Source organism: Ipomoea nil, unplaced genomic scaffold (assembly GCF_001879475.1).
Source record: "Ipomoea nil cultivar Tokyo-kokei standard unplaced genomic scaffold, Asagao_1.1 scaffold1043, whole genome shotgun sequence".
In the NCBI taxonomy this organism is placed as follows: Eukaryota; Viridiplantae; Streptophyta; class Magnoliopsida; order Solanales; family Convolvulaceae; genus Ipomoea; species Ipomoea nil.
This window is the reverse complement of record NW_017617471.1, coordinates 8212415-8229979: the sequence shown is the minus strand read 5'-3', so window position 1 is coordinate 8229979 and position 17565 is coordinate 8212415. Positions and strand designations below refer to the sequence as shown.

At 32.5% G+C, this 17565-nt stretch overlaps 1 protein-coding gene across 2 annotated transcripts; it reads left to right on the top strand.

Annotated features, from left to right (window-relative positions):
- The first annotated feature begins 8303 nt into the window (after positions 1-8303).
- LOC109181926 (squamosa promoter-binding-like protein 14) lies at positions 8304-13630 on the top strand. Of its 2 annotated transcripts, none has more exons than XM_019331901.1 (11): positions 8304-8618; positions 8718-9287; positions 9362-9555; positions 9653-10488; positions 10581-10655; positions 10742-10849; positions 10940-11057; positions 11282-11417; positions 11502-11646; positions 11757-12350; positions 12527-13630. In XM_019331901.1, exons 2-11 carry the CDS (start codon positions 8746-8748, stop codon positions 12953-12955), a joined length of 3177 nt encoding a protein of 1058 aa, XP_019187446.1. In that variant the 5' UTR covers positions 8304-8618; positions 8718-8745; the 3' UTR covers positions 12956-13630. The 2 variants fall into 2 exon arrangements, with proteins under 2 accessions (XP_019187446.1, XP_019187445.1); XM_019331900.1 differs by having other exon boundaries at positions 8700-9287.
- Positions 13631-17565: the final 3935 nt, after the last annotated feature.

Here is a 17565-nt window from a genome sequence, read left to right as displayed (position 1 = left end):
CATTGGATGGATTAATAACTATCATATTCTTTTTAATTTTACTGTGGTGATGATGAAGATTATACAGATGAGTCATGAGTTTACATTGGACAAATTAACATGGATGTTAGTAAAGGATGTGGCAACACCTAACAGGCACAATTAATATATAGATTAATTAGTCTGGCTGGTGTAATCGAAATTACTAATAAATGAGAATATATATTTTCTTTTGTAGTTTACCTACTAATGTAGCTTACTAAGATGTTTGTAATAACTTTTTATTTTAATACGGTGTATTAAAAGTTTATTATTTTAGCTAATTACTCATTTTAAATATCAAATCTTATTTAATTGATAGTATATTTTTGGAAATCAATAAAATAATAGTATGTTTTTTTTTTCAATTGTAATATCGCAATGTTTCCTATATAGTTATTACATAACAAAACTTTAAAATGAATAAAGGTTACATATCGTATTTACACATGAAACGTATTTATAGTAACAGTTGTTAGTATTATAAAATTACTTCAACATAGAAATATTAAAAAAAATTGTTATTGATAATTAAATAATTAATATGTATTAAAAAGAATCATTGACTAAGAAAAAATGGCATGAAAAGTAGATCAGTTTGAAAAAGAAATGATAAATAATACATGATTAAAAATGACACATAATATATTACTGAAAAAAGTAGATCAATTTGAAAAGGAAATAATAATTAATACTTGATTAAAAATGACACAGAATATATTACTGGAAATAATATATATATATATATATATATATATATATATATATATATATATATATATATATATTATTAATTAACTAATTAATATGTATTAAAAAATCATTGACTGAGAATAAAAATGGCATGCAAATTATACCAATTGAAAAAGGAAATAATAATTAATATTTGATTAAAATGGCATGAAATATATAAATTTTGAATATATATCGGAAATTATATTAATAATTATAGTATAAATTAATTGATATGTATTAAAAAAAATTGACTGAGAATAAAAATGACATGAAAATTATACCAATTGAAAAATGAAATGATTATTAATAATTGATTAAAAATTAAAAAATGATTCCAAATTAAATCAAATGAAAAAGAAAATTGTCAGACCGTCCAAACAATAGTATAAGTAAACTGGAAAAATAATTTGTTAATTGGAAAAATAATTGACTGAGATTGAAGATAGCACGAAATGTATAAATTGTAGTATAATATTTTAAGAAAAAAAAAAAGGATCCTTATATTGACCATGTCAAAAAGGAAATATATGTAAAATCGAAAAACTATATATTATTACAAATTTATTGAAAATATTAAAAAAATTATTATTATTAATTAACTAATTAATATGTATTCAAAAAATTTATTGATTGAGAATAAAAAATGACATGTAAATTAGGTCAATTGAAAAAAGAAATGATAATTAATACTTGATTAAAAATGACATGGAATCCTTTTAAAAAAATGGCACGAGATCTGTAATTTTCAAATATATAATGACAATTATATTAATAATTATAGTATAAATTAATTGATATGTATTAAAAAAATATTTAATTGAGAATACAAATGGCATGAAAATTAGGCTAATTGGAAAAGGAAATTATTATTAATACTTGATTTAAAATTAAAAATAATTCCAAATTAACTCAAATGAAAAAAAAAAAGAATTGCAACTCCGCCCAAATAATAGTATATATAAATTGAAAAAGAAATCTGTTAATTGAATAAATAATTGACTGAGATTAAAAATGACACGAAATATACAAATTATGGTATAATATTTTTTTTTTAAAAAATCTCCAAATTAACAATGTCGAAAAGGAAACGAATTAACAATAGTATATCTAAATTGGAAAATGGTATATGTTATTAATAATTTACTGAAAATAAAAATAAAAAATATTAATAATTATCTAATTAATATGTATTAAAAAAGAATTATTGCCTGGTAATAAAAATGACATAAAAATTAAGTCAATTGGAAAATAAAATGCTAATTAATACTTGATTAAAATGGATCAGAATATATTACTAGAAATAAAGAAATATGCTATTAATAAATAACTAATTAATATGTCTACATATAATTAAAAGTAAAATCATCCTAGCCAAATTCCCCCCCCCCCCTCCCCCCCCCCCCCCCCCAAATTTACGGGCATTTCTGTAATATCTGTGTATATATAATTAGTCTATATATAATTCATAAATATTCTGTATGTGACTAAGTAGTTATGGAAAAAATATTATGGTAACTAATTAATTAGTTTATAAAATTTATTATGTGTGAAGTTTAGTTGACTAAAATTTAATTAATTATAAAAATTATATATTCATATCCGTGTATATATAAGTAGTCTATATATATTTCATAAATATTTTGTATGTGACTAATTAGTTATGGAAAGAATATTATGGTAATTTATTAATTAGTTTATAAAATTTATTCCGTGTGAAGTTTAATTGACTAAAATTTAATTAATTATAAAATTTATATATTCATGTAGTCCTTTTTGGTAAGCAAATGTTTAATAGAAATTAATTAAATATATAAATAAATTTAGCTTACGCTCTTATTATCATATACTTAAATATTTTATATTTTTTTGCTCAAATAATTAATAATTAATATTTTTAATTATTTTAAAATTTGTTTATTATTAAAATTTTGAATTATTTAATATTTTGACTAGGAGTTGAAGGGGAATGGAGAATCCCCGTCCCCGCCTAATTCTCCGCTAGGACGGGGATGAGGAATATTTTCAATTCTCCGCCGGGGACGGGACGGGATGGGGATGGGAACGGGGTCGCAGTGATGGGGACGGGGAGTATACTCCCCGCCCGCCTCGCCCCGTTGCCATCCCAGAATATGTACTTAAAAATGGAAAATGGTTACCAAATTCTAAGAATAAGTAACCATTATAATTGTGAGAATAATGGAAACAAATTCTGCGTAATAAATCAGAAAATTCTTTTGAAATTTTGCGTAATTTTATAAGAAAATAATAATTTATTAATTATTATTTACAACAATCTATACTATTAATAAAATACAAATTATCCTCTTTAAATTTTCCACCTAAACTAATAAAAAATATTAATTAATTCGTAAAAAAATTAATAAAGCTTAATTGGTAACAAAATTTTATATGGAAATTAACTAATATCTAATGAATTGTTACCCCAAATTAAAGTCAATATGTACTTAAAAATGAAAAATAGTTAACAACTTTTGTGAATAATTAAACCATTATAATTGTGAGAATAATTAAAACAAATTCTGCGTAATAAATGGAAAAATTCCTTGAAAATATTGTACTACCATCATCATTCAACTCAGGGTGAAAAGAATTATACTACCATCATCATTCACATGCGGAGCTAGGTATATGATTCAAAACTATCAAGATGAAATGGAATATGCAGGCACATCGGTTATCCTCATCTGTTCATAACATTCACATGCAACCCGAAGTGGACTGAGATTGAGTGCTATGTTGCACAACGTGGGCTTAAAGCAGAGGATAGACTCGATATTGTTTGTCGCGTGTTTAAGATGAAATTTGATGCTATGATTGAAGATATCAAGACGGAAAAGCTGTTTGGCGACATATGTGGAGGTATTTGATTATCATACATACTTTAATGTGCCTTAATTAAATTTAAATTTCATGTATAAAATTACTTTTTTTTTATTTTAATTTTCTGCACAGTTATCTACACAATTGAATTTAAAAAAAGATGACTCCCTCACGCGCACATATTGCTATTTGCCAAAAGAATGAATCGGGCACATTCCACACCGGAAGTTGATGCCTTGATTTCTACTGAAATTCCAGACCAAGATGCGGACAATAAGTACAATGACGCAGTTAGCGAATTTATGTTGCACGGACCGTGTGGACAACTCCGGAAGAATTCGCCATGCATGGTAAATGGTAAATTTTCAAAGTATTTCCCCAAAAAATATGCTAGTCAGACGATTCTGGATAAAGATGGTTACCTAATCTACAGAAGGCATGACAATGGACGCATAAAATAATATTGAAGTGTGGACCTGATCCAATTGCAACTATATTTGAAAGCATCTTCCCAACCGCGAAGTATGGAATGCTAGAAGAGTCGCACCTAGAAGGACGAGCGATCCTCTCACCGACTTTAGATGTTGTTTATCAAATTAATCAGTATATGTGTGACATGAACACTGCAGAAGGTCAGACGTATTTAAACTGTGACCCTTTGTGTAAGGTAGAATCAGATAGATGGTGATAATCTCTCACAAGTACACACTCCTGAATTTTTAAATAGATTGAGATTGTCTAGACTTCTTAATCATTCATTGACAATAAAGGTTGGTGTACCTGTTATGTTACTGCGAAACATAGACCACTCTCTTGGTCTTTGCAACGGTACGCGCCTCATCGTTACAAGATTGGCGGATCATATTGTCGAAGCAAGAATAGTTAATGGAACGCAGCAAGGAAACAAAGTTCTTATACCACAAATGTCTCTCACCCCTTCTGATACGAGATTGTCATTCAAGTTCCAGCGTAAACAATTCCCGTTGATGCTAGCATATGCAATGACTATCAACAAAAGTCAGGGTTAAACACTAACTCACGTTGGCTTATTGTTGAAAAAATCAGTCTTTAATCACGGTCAATTGTATGTGACTTTTTCCCGAGTCACTCATCCTGATGGCCTTAAGGTTTTAGCTCTAGATGAGGATGGACAAACTTCTGTTAGTACTACTAATGTCGTCTACAAAGAGGTTTTCAACAATGTCTAATTCAAAACAGTTATATTATGTATACTTCTTGCACAAATATAACAAAATTGTTACATATCTACATATTACGTATATATTCCGTTACAAAAATTTCTATAGCTAAATTACTACACGTAAAGATAATGAGACCAATTAATTCAATTCCGAAACTTTCATACAAACCTTTCAACGTTAAAATTTGCAATATCGGATATGAAGCAAATTATAATTCATATATTATAACGAATACATACCGTGCATCGCACGGGTGCAAATACTAGTACGTATAAAATGAAACTAAATAACAGGTTTCACGTATCGAGTATGTATACATTATCAAACGAAACTGTAGTCATATCAAAATGATACTTTAGTTATGCTGTAATGAAACTATAGTGTATATAAAATAATATTAAATAACATATTTCACATATTTGAGTGTATAATGTCAAATTAAACTGTAATTAAATCAAAATGATATTTTAATTATGTTGTAATGAAACTAACGAAAAATAAAACATGCCATAAAAATAATCACATTTAAATTTGCCTCAATATACGCATCCCATTGTTTAGCAACAAAACAGGCGCTTGCACTCTCTCAAGATGTTTAAACATTACGTGTTTGGTAAATAGCTGTTACCTAATTGAGTTAGTGGTTTAATTAAATCAAAATGATATTTTAATTATGTTGTAATGAAACTAACGAAATATAAAACATGCCATAAAAAATAATCACATTTAAATTTGCCTCAATATACGCATCTTTTTTTTTTTGTTGTTGACGAATAACCCTTAAAAATTTTTTTTAAAAAAATTTCAGACGCCTAGCGTCTTTTTTAATACTGCTGATTGGAGTATTGGACTATTCGCACAATGCACGCATGATAACTAGTAATAATAAAATAAATGCTAATCCCCATACTTTGTAGCAGTCTACTACGTCATGCGACACAGCATAAGTAACCAATCAAATAGTAAAATTTTCAAAAAAAATATTACATTATCACATTAATTACCTACTTAGCTTATCTCTTCTTTTCTGTCATTTTCATGTGATCCTTAATTATACCAAACCTAACCTCGTTTAGCATTAGAGTAATTAGATGCTTTTGTCATCTTAATCTTGTTAAATAGTCTTATCATCCTACAAAAATGATTAATTATAAGTTCTTGTCAATATAATTTAAATTTGATATTTTTAAAAGATAATTTAATAAAATCGACAAGTGAAATAGTAAATAGAACAATCAAAGTATATTAAATAGATAATACACACCAGGACTATGTACTCTAATGGTATTCAGGTTGGACTTCTATTTGGAAGGTTGTAAGTTCAAGCCTTAGTGGAGGCATATACCACATTGTAATAGAGCTAATAGCATTCATTTGAAAAATTGTTGTTATTATTATTATTATTATTATTATTATTATTATTATTATTATTTACTTAGTCATTGGTAATTTGTTTACATTTAATGATTTTCTTTAGCTTTTTAAAATAATGTTTAAATTTGATTTTTTTTTAAATATTTAATGAAATTTGTAATGTAGTTTTTAAAATTATAAAAAAAAAAATTGAATTGTAAATAGGTTAAGTCAACTCGTGTTAATATAATCAGACACATAATTTATACGTAATGAAGAGTGTATCAAATTAATAATTCGAACCCTCAAATATGTTGTAATATAGACCATTTATCAACGAAAATTCATAATTATATTCTTACATTTTTTTTTAATTTACACATTAATTTTTCTTGTTTTTTTCCTTTTGTCCGACGTGGACCAACTATAGCTAGCTCATTCCACATGGACTAACTATAGCTAGCTATACTATTATTTAAAAGAATATATATTTTTTGAGTATTACTGAATCTATTACAATGTAGTATCTATTCATATAATATAGGATGAAGATGTAAACAACGAATTGGATAATGCTTAAATTCTTTTATTCATGTTCAAATTATAATCTTAAGTTGAAAAAGACGAAAATACCATTAAAATTTTTACATTTTGGCATGGTTTAAATGTGAGGGATAACTGTCGTGATGAATTGTGGCACTAAAATAATAGTTGTGGATGAAAATTGGTATTAAAACAATAGTCATGGATGAAAATTGATCGGAATTAAACATGTGGACTAAAACTGTCAGTTTGCTAATACTCGTAAAATAAAAAAATGGTATTTGCTCAAAAGTATACTTATAAATTAAATGCGAAAATATTGTTGAGTACTAATGTTCATAAATTACTTCCTCAGCCTACTTGATGGGTTATGGACCTTATCGACTGAGGCCCAAGAAGAAAAATAGGGCAAGAGGGCCTGACCCAGCTGATTGGACCAAAAGGACGAGGTATATTAATGGACAGAGGTCTGACCTGCGAAGTGAGCCGACCAAGTCCAAGACTCGGTTCAATGATGGTCGAATCCTAGGCAGTTGGTCCCTGCGAGGAGTCGGCTTTCAACAATAGCGTTGGGCCATAAATGCGGAGGATGGCCGTTCCACCAAGAAGCGTAACGGCCTGCGAGGAGTCGGCTTTCAACAATAGCGTTGGGCCATAAATGCGGAGGATGGCCGTTCCACCAAGAAGCGTAACGGCCGGGCACCGACTCTTAGCCATAATTACTATTCATTGTAAGCCTTAATCAGGGCATTTAAGCCTTTCTTTTTTGAAACTCCCACCGGCCCTGGTATAAATAGGCGATGAGAAAGCCGAGAAGAGGATGACATTCGATATACTGAAAGTCGAACAAAATACTAGCAAAATACATATCAATCTTCTTGTTTATTTTCCATTTCAGCCTATTTACTTTTCCAGCGAATCCACCAACTCTTTGGTTGTGTTGAACCTCCGTGGGCTGTCAAAAGTCCTAAAATCAACACTGCTGAAACACAAAGAGTCAATACTGATGACGAATTTTGACAATAAAATAATAATCGTGGATGAAAGTTGGTAAAAATTAAATATATGGACTAAAACTGTCATTTTGTTAATACTCATGAAAACAAATTCGGTATTTATTAAACTCATGACCTCCCATTTGGAAGAACCACTTCATGCCACTAGACCACATGGTCATTGTCACAAAACGTGAAAATATATAATTTTTTGAGTACTATTAACTATATTACAATACAGTATCTGTTCGTAATTTTGCATCGCCTCTACTGAAACTCCCACATAAGAAAGTAATTTGGTGCAACTAGTTCTTAGAAGTTAAAAAGAGTAAAAATGAGATGGGAGTAGAAATTAGGGTCCGTACAAGGAGTAGTAGGCGGTACATTTAATTCATTGCTTTGCATAGTTGGAAAGCGTTTGAAAAGGAAGAGGAGAGTCAAATCGTACGCACATGTGAACCGGCCGGACGGTGAGAAGACTCCAACAGTACAACAGCGACGCCACGTTCTCTCAAAATTTATCCAAAATTAAGATGGATTCGTACACGCTACTGCTCCACTGGGCGGGTCCCACTCTACCTATTCCCCTCAGGCCTCAGCAGTTAAATTCGGGTTTCCCCCTTTTTAACCCTAATTTACCATTTTTGTGGTTTTGCCAATGCCAGCTAGCCTGTCTGCCAAACCCCAAAGCAATCCTTCTCTCCTCTCAGACAATAAACAAATTAACTAAAAAATTAAATAAAGAAAAGAGAAGAAAAGAAGAGTTTGTTCATCAAATGAAATGAGAACACAGAAAAGTTAGCTACAGGGGACCTTGACCTTTCTTTCTCTTTCAGATCTCTTTGCTTTGTCGCCTAGACTTGGATCTTTGGAGTTTTCCGCAGTGGATGAGTTTGAAGAAGTAAAGATCTTGAGATGAATTCCTCCTCAGGTAGGTTTGTGAAGTATGTTTTTAGCTTAAATTTGTTGCTTTACGCATGCAATTCACTGTGTTTTTGTTTTTGGGTTTTAGGGTTTTTGATCCTTGTAGTGATGTAAGATCTTAGGGATTTATAGAGATGGAGGATTTGAGTGGAAGAGTAGCTTCCCCAATCATGATTCACCATCAATCACTTGCCGGTGGGTTGTGTGACCCTCGTTCTGTTGCGAAAAAACGCGGTCTTTCGTTTCAGCCTACGCAGAAGCGGGATTCATGGAATCCCAGAGCTTGGGAATGGGATAGCGCCAGGTTTGTGGCCAAACCGGTAGAATCTGATGCGCCGCGGCCGGAATTGCAGAGGAGAAGCCAGGAACAGTTGAAAGAACAAAGCTTTAACGACAAGCCTATCTGTGTCGTGGAAGATGATGAGACTCTTACGCTCAACCTTGGCGGTTGCGTGTTGAATTCGGCAGAAGAGGCGCTGTCGCGTCCCAGTAAACGAGTCCGATCTGGATCTCCTAACACCTCTAACTATCCTATGTGCCAAGTTGATAACTGTAAAGAAAATCTCACCAATGCTAAGGACTACCACCGACGCCATAAGGTCTGTGAGGTGCACAGTAAAGCAAGCAAAGCTTTGGTCGGGAAGCAGATGCAACGGTTTTGCCAGCAGTGTAGCAGGTTTGTGATGTTTCCATGGCTTTCATCCTATAGCCGTGTTGTTTTTTGTTATAATTAACAAATTTTGTTCTCAGGTTCCACCCGCTTTCGGAATTCGATGAGGGTAAGAGAAGCTGTAGGCGAAGACTTGCTGGGCATAACAAGAGGAGGAGAAAAACTCAGCCTGAGGAGACAACATCGCGGCCAATGCTTCCTGGGAGCAATGATGCTCCTGGGAATCGAGACTTGGATATTGTCAATTTGCTAGCAGTTATAGCCTCTGCTCAAGGTATAAACTGTATAATTCCATATGTGTTTTGTTATAACTTTGATTAATCTTACTTGGAAGGGACAATTTTACTGAAATGATTTGCATGTAATTCTAGGTAACAATGAGAAAAGGAGCACTAACCTCTCACCTCTACCTGATAAAGACCAGATAATGCAAGCTCTTAGTAAAATTAATTCATTACCCTTGCCAGCTAATGTAGTTGACAAATTGCCCATTAGTGGGAGCTTAAATGGTACCAATGCCAATCAATTACCCTCATCGGGCAAAGCTAGGGAGAACACCGCATCTCCTTCAACTCGGGACCTGCTTGCTGCACTTTCAGCAGCTTCGGCTGGTGCTGCTTCTGATGCAGTTGATGTTCAGTCCCAAAGAAGCAGCCAAGGGAGTGACTCCGAGAGAAGTAAATCAGCGTGTGTTGGACATGATACACGGATCAATTTCCAAAAACGGCCACCTTTAGAGCTTTCATCAGTTGGAGGAGAGAAAAGTAGCACAAGTTACCAATCACCTGAGGATCTAGACTCAAACATTCAAGAGACTCATCATAATTTACCACTACGGCTTTTTACTTCCCCCGCTGAAGATGTTTCCACACACACACCTCCAGTTGGCAGGAAGTATTTCTCTTCTGAGAGCAGTAATCCTTCAGCAGGGAGGTCGCCTTCATCTTCTCCGCCAGTTGTGCAGAAACTATTTCCTGTGCAGGACTCTAGAGGATCAACGAACCCTGATAGGATATTTGCCAGCAGGGAGGAGAATAGCAATGTTAAGGAAGCTAAAACAAATGGTTGTGTAACGTCGTTTCAGCTTTTTGGAGGCTTAATAACTGGGGCCGACAGTTACTCGATTCAAAGTTCTCCTTATCAGACAGGCTACACATCTTCTTCTGGATCTGATCATTCACCTGCTAGTTTGAACTCCGATGCTCAGGTATCTGCTCATGTATTTTGTCTTGTATTGTGTGTGATCAGTGCTTGAGATAGAAGTCATGGGACTGACTTTGGCATTGTTTTTTTTATTAGGATCGAACTGGACGCATAATGTTTAAACTATTTGACAAAGATCCCAGTCACTTGCCTGGGTCACTGCGAACGCAGGTGTGAAGTTTGGTTGGTTCACTCATTGTTGATCTTTCAAATGTTAATCATTAGCTCTTAATTATTTTGTTGCCTTGTTTTTCCAGATCTACCACTGGCTCTCAAATATTCCTTCAGAAATGGAGAGTCACATTAGGCCTGGTTGTGTAGTTCTGTCACTTTATTTGTCCATGCCGTCTCCTCTGTGGGAGCAAGTGAGTGAAATGCTGGGAGATATATGCGTCATTACCTGTTTACCATGTGAATTTTTCAATAACTATTCTCTCTCCATGTTGTCTTTGCAGCTAGAAGAAAATCTCTTCCAATATGTTAAGGCATTGATTAAAGATGTTGATCCTCAATTTTGGGCAAGTGGAAGATTTATAGTTAGAACCGACAAGCGATTGGCCTCACATAATGATGGTTAGCGTTGTTTCTTTCTGTTTCTAAATCTATAATCTAGATATATACTTTTAAGTCTCCCTTGTTGTATGTTTAGTTTCCTAAGTTGTTTGTAATACATTGCTCTTAAAAATAAGCAGAAATGAAATTAATTAATAGCATTACTCCTAAAGCCTGACCTTAAATGTTAGGCTACATCTTAAATGGTTTTTCATCTAATGTTTTATATGCTTTGAACTCAACAGGTAACATACATGTATACAAATCCAGGAGAGCGTGGAGATCCCCAAAGTTGATGTGTGTCTCCCCTTTGGCAGTTGTTGGCGGGCAGGAGATATCTCTCACGCTCAGGGGGACAAATTTGAATTTCCCCGGCACTAAGTACGTAGACTGTATACCGATAGACAAATTCTTCACATGACCTATTATTTTTCTCTGTAATAAGTTTTACTTTTGTCTTTGCAGGATTTATTGCACACATGCAGGTGGCTACAGAATAAGGTCGGTCAAAACATCAACTTGGCAGGATACTGTCTGTGAGGAAATAATCATTGGCAATTTTATGATCCATGGCACGGCTCCTAATGTACTGGGGCGCTTTTTCATTGAGGTAGTTCTCTGACCTTGCAATTTAACTACTTTTGCTATGATAAAGATTTCTGAAAGCTAGTGTTTTTTTTTAATCATTGTTTGACAAACCTCTGTTCTTTACTGCTACAGGTTGAAAATGGTATCAGAGGCACCAGTTTTCCTATTATTGTAGCTGATAATGCAGTGTGTGAAGAATTGAGGTGCCTTGAATCTGATATAAGCGAAGCTGAGAATGTTCGTGGTGCAGCTTTAGGACATGGAAACCCTGGTTTTGAAATGTCCAGGTCAAAGGAAGTTGTCCATTTCTTAAATGAGCTTGGGTGGTTATTTCAAAGAAAGTGCAGCTCCTCATTTGAGAGTCAAGATTTTAAGATTATCCGCTTCAAATTTCTGCTAATATTCTCTGTTGAGCATGATTTTTGTGCACTGGTCAAAACTCTTCTAGACATTCTGCTGGAGATTAACTTGGCTATGAAAGGGCTAGAAAATGAGTCTTTGGAGATGCTATTAGAACTCCAACTTCTGAGCAGAGCTGTTAAAAGGAAATGCAAGGACATGGTTGATTTGCTTATTAATTTCTCCGTATCTGTACCTGGTCACGACGTAAAGTATATTTTCCTACCAAATCTTCCCGGGCCTGGTGGTATTACACCTTTGCATCTTGCAGCTTGTACAGCAAATTCAGACGATGTGGTTGATTCTTTGACAAGCGATCCACAGGAGGTATTTTGTGCTTGTGCCTCTTGCAATAATTGGCTTTTAAACATCTAAATAAATTGTGTTGGATTATATATACTTGAGAAAATGGATTAATTCTCCCTTTTGATACCACTAGGGTCTGAATTTTATGGATTTTGCTCTTCTAATATGTCTGATGGTGTTTTTCCTTGTCTCTGTAGATTGGTTTGCATTGCTGGAATTCCCTTGTTGATGAAAATGGACTCTCCCCTAATGCGTATGCTTTAATGAGGAATAACCACTCCTATAACAATCTTGTATCTCAGAAGCTTGCCAACCGGGAAAATGGCCATGTATCTGTATCGATTGGGGGTGAAATAGATCAGCTAGAAATGGACGAGGGCCATAATAAACAGGCATTCCAGGTTGACCAGGGCCCCAAATCGTGTTCGAAGTGTGCAGCTGCTGCAATGAGACATAGCCGCCGGGGGGTTCCTGGTTCACAAGGATTACTTTATCGCCCATACATTCATTCGATGCTTGCTATTGCTGCTGTGTGCGCTTGTGTCTGTGTCTTCTTTCGAGGCGCCCCGGATATTGGGTCAGTCGCCCCCTTCAAGTGGGAGAACTTGGATTTCGGCCCACTGTAACTCAAGATTGACTAGAGCGAGAAATTTGAAGTTTGAACCTCGATTGATATATAGGTTGTTGTAGTAAAAACTAATCGGAGGGACATATATAATAACCAAGCAGCAGATGGAGGACCACTTGTTCGTGAAGATGACCTCGTCCTATCAGTGGAACCACCGGGAAGGCTCGTGTGCTGCCTGCTCCAGTCCCGAATACTATCTATGCTTTATACAACAAGTGTTTCTAAGTTTCGAGTGGAGTCAAAACTCAGAATGGTATTGCGGCATTTGTCTCTGTAGTGGCGGCTGGGGTTCGGCTCGGGCAATTGCAACGTAACTTTTGATGAAATGGAAGAGGGAAGAGGTATAACCGCTAAACCGAGGCGACGAGGCAAGAACATGAGGCTGTTATTGTAAAGCTCATCAAGTAAGTTGTTCTGTTGGCTAGTGATAGGATTCTGGTAAGTTGACTAATTTCTTTTTGTTCTCTTTTGTTTGTATTTTTTTTTTTTTTTTTGGGTGGGTGTGGGTGGACTAGAGGATAACTGACTTTGGCTCCATTTTGTTACTGTAAAGAATTAGTAGGTGCACCAGATGTTACACTATTTAATATCTATATCATATATGGTTGGACAGTAACTATTATTCTTTTCAAATATATTGACAATAATATAGTACTCCGTATTTGATGTTTCATTTTGCGTGGGTTTGAGCGAAGAAAGTGTGTAGGGGTTGTTGAAATGTGTACTTTGACGAGAACTTGAGCCATATGAATATAAAAAATAAACTTAAAATGTAAAGGGTCAACTGATGTTTGTGTGAATATATATATATATATATATATATATATATATATATATATATATATATATACTATACTAATAAGAGCCCAAGAGAGTTAGGCCTATAATGGGTAGAAAAAATGGCGGTCACAGATTTTAATCAAATGAATGGCTCATATTGATTAAAAGATTGATAAGATTTAAATTTTATACTAAAATTTCTTAAAATACTCACACACCGTTACTAATTCCGTTGTTAACTTACTCATTGATTTCAATAAAAAAATAAAGGTCTTAGGTTCGAACTTCATCCCAATTAAAGTTGTCATAATTAGTACTCTATTTTACTCTTATTAAATTATTATATAAATAATAATTTAGTAGCTACAACAAAAAATTATAGATATGCATTTCTTTAATTTAGAATTATGTGTCCACAATGCCTTTATTCAAAAAAAATTATTCATTATCAATAAATTAAATAAGAGAAATAATTGTATTAGTTATATTGTCTTTATTTTTCTACAATATAAAAATTCTTTATATTCAAATTTATTAATTGATTACATTTGCTACATTGTCCTTACAATCTCTTAATTCAGTGAAAAAAAATTATTCATTATCAATAAATTAATTAAGAGAAATATTTTCATTAGTTATATTGTCTTTATTTTTCTCAAATGTAAAAATTTTTACATTCAAATTCATCAATTGATTATATTCACTACATTGTCTATTATCTTTTTTGTGCACTATTTTTCTAATTAAATATCAAAGTTATAATACAAAATAATGCTATATATTTATTTACCAAGTATTTTATTAATACCATGAAAAAATTAAAAAATATATAATTAATAAAGCCAACCATATTAACTACTTGAGAGATTTTGTGACAAAGAGAGTATTCAAATCACACAACAAATTGGAGTGAGAACTACCTTGCAATGTCCTTGTTTGACAATCAGCAGTTAGCGCGCGGATTATATTAGCGGATTTGACCAACGAATTTATTTAATTATTAACATTGGGTAGAAAAAATGACCGCCAAATTATTAAATCAAATGAATGGTTCAAATTGTTCAGGTCTTAATTTTTTTTTAAAATTTTTCTAATTTATCCTTAATTTTTTTTTAAAATTTTTCTAATTTATCCTTAATTATATGATTATCCATTTAACTTTTTCGTTAAATACCATTAATTCACCGTTAGTCTAATTATAATATTAACGTCTAATATATAATTATAATTACACCATTAATCTAATTCTAATATTAAAGTCTTAATAGAACTTAACCACAAATCCTAATGTCGAAATCTCCTCAAACAATATTAGTATATATTTAATATTTTATGCCCTAATTTTTATTTGTTCTCTCTTATGTCCCGTATTTGGTTTCAACAATACCTATACAATTATTTTGTTGACAATTATAATCAATCTTGACTATATTATCTTGCATTTGTAAACTTAGAATTACCTATTTAACCCGCACGGGCTTAGCTCAATGGTTTAGTGGGCAGTATTTGGGAGAAGAGACCAAGGTTTGAACCTCGGCGGCGGCAGTGCGGGAATTATGTCCAAAGTGGGCAGATTCCTTGTTCGCACCGGCATTTGGTCCTGTCTGCTGAACCATTGAGTCACCGTGATTTACAACTTCCTACAATGCTCTATCGGGTCAGAGTGTGGGGAGCCCTTGGGGTAGGGGACTCAACCTTTGGGAGAAGAATTACCTATTTAAATACGCAAATTCAACCTTCAATTATCTATGCATGAACAATTTCAATATAATCTTGCCTTAATATACTTTAAAGTACTTATTTAAAAAAAAAAACATTGGGCATTATCCCAATCGCGCAATGCGGGTAAAAAACTAGTATATAAAGAATAATGGTCAAATATGTCATCCAATTACACAGCAAACTGTAATTGGATTATTGAACTAAAAAAAGTACAATTAAGTTCCCGAACAATGCGAAATAATGCAATTTTTAAAATGACCTCTTGACCTGTAAGATGTCGATGTTGATGTGACAGTTACCTAATTTTAAAATTTTATTTTAATAAATGTAAATTAAATAATTATTTATTTTTTTTTTAAAAAAACACTCGCTTTCTCACCGAAGAAGGCGACATGGGTTGCCTTCTCATTGGAGAAGTCAACCCAATTGCCTTCCCCGATGAGAAGGTCGTTGAGTTAAGGCGACATGGGTTGCCTTCTCATTGGAGAAGTCAACCCAATTGCCTTCTCCGATGAGAAGGTAGTCGAGTTTTTATTTTCATCGGAGAAAGTAGCTGAGTGTCTTTATTTTTATTTTTTATTTTAAATAATTATTTAATTTAAATTTATTAAAATATAAAATATAAAATATAATTTTTTTTTTGAAAATAAAAAAATATTTTAAAATTCAGCAACTGCCACATCAACATGTTATTAGGTCAACAAGTCATTTTAGATTGAATTGCATTCTTTAAAAACTTTTAGGTTGAATTGCATTATTTTGTATTGTTTGGGAATCTAATTGTAATTTTTTTTTGTTTTGTTTTGTTTTTGTTTTTTTTTTTTTTTTTGTTTTGAGTTTGATGGCTCAATGTAATGTTATCTAGGGTCTTGTTTAGTTCTATATTTTCAAGTTTTTTTTTTTTTTTTTTTTTTTTTGGAACCCTATATTTTCAAGTTAACCACTTATTGTTCTTTAACTTTTAAATTTTAATCAATCTTGGTGTTTTAGATATTTTTCTTTATGGTATAGAAGATCAAGCATAACCTTTCAATAGCTAAACGTAAAAGTGGAGTAATATTCATACATCCACCAAAAACAATAGAAGCACCAACAACCTGAAAGGATGGCAAAAACAGGACTACATAATGCTTCACTAACCATTCAGTATACTTTACACCAATTATCTAATAGGCTTTTAATAAAGCACTTCAATCTCAATTCTTACTTTTACATTTGGCTACTTCTTTATAAACAAATGGAAGCATCCCAATTTTACCATCAAACATTTCATTTCTTTTTGAATCAAAATTGAAGGCGAGCAACAACACAAAGAAACATTACTTTCGTGAGTTAATACCATCTGAGGTCATTCGAGTATAGTGGTTTTGTCACGTTTAGTCATAAACTTTCAAATTGATCATTTGTCGTCCTTCGACTTTCAAATTTAACCATTCGTGGTCCAAATTAACCACCCATGGTCCTTCAAGTTTCGAAATTTAACCAGTCGTGGTCTTCTTAAAAGGACCATCTTTGGTTAAAATTATTTAATAGTCAAAGGACCATGGGTGGTTAACTTCGACCATAGATGGTTAAATTTGAAAGTCAAAGGACCACAGATGGTCAATTTGAAAGTTTAGGACTAAACGTGGCAAAATCACTATACTCAGAGGACCTCAGATGGTATCAACTCTAACTTTCGTTATAAATTTTTTACTTTTACAAATATGATATGATTATTCTCTTCAGGCATGAGATAATATTTTTGAGAAGTTCTTGAGAGATAAAAACCATTTTTCATTTATATGAAAACGGTCTTACATATATATGAAACAAAGATTATTATGAGATGAATTTGAATCAAGTTAATACCCAATATAGTCTTCGACTATAATGATTTTTCTTGATTTAGTCCTAAACGACTTTTTGTGCATAATTAGATCATTGACTTTGATGGTTTTACCCAATTGAGTCATCGACTATTAGAATTAAAGACTAAATTGAAAAAAATCACTATAGTCGAAGACTTATTTGAGTAAAACTAATATAGTCGATGACTAAATTGGATATTAGTAGAAGTGAAATTACCAAACTATCTTAAAAGAGGACTCAATTGGGTAAACCATT

Bases quoted from the DNA above. Each gene is read 5' to 3' on its own strand.
- LOC109181926 (XM_019331901.1), top strand. From the start codon at position 8,746: ATGGAGGATTTGAGTGGAAGAGTAGCTTCCCCAATCATGATTCACCAT. The intron at 10,656-10,741 runs GTGTGAAGTTTG...TTGTTTTTCCAG, and splicing joins CTGGGTCACTGCGAACGCAG to ATCTACCACTGGCTCTCAAA. The intron at 11,418-11,501 runs GTACGTAGACTG...TTGTCTTTGCAG, and splicing joins TTGAATTTCCCCGGCACTAA to GATTTATTGCACACATGCAG.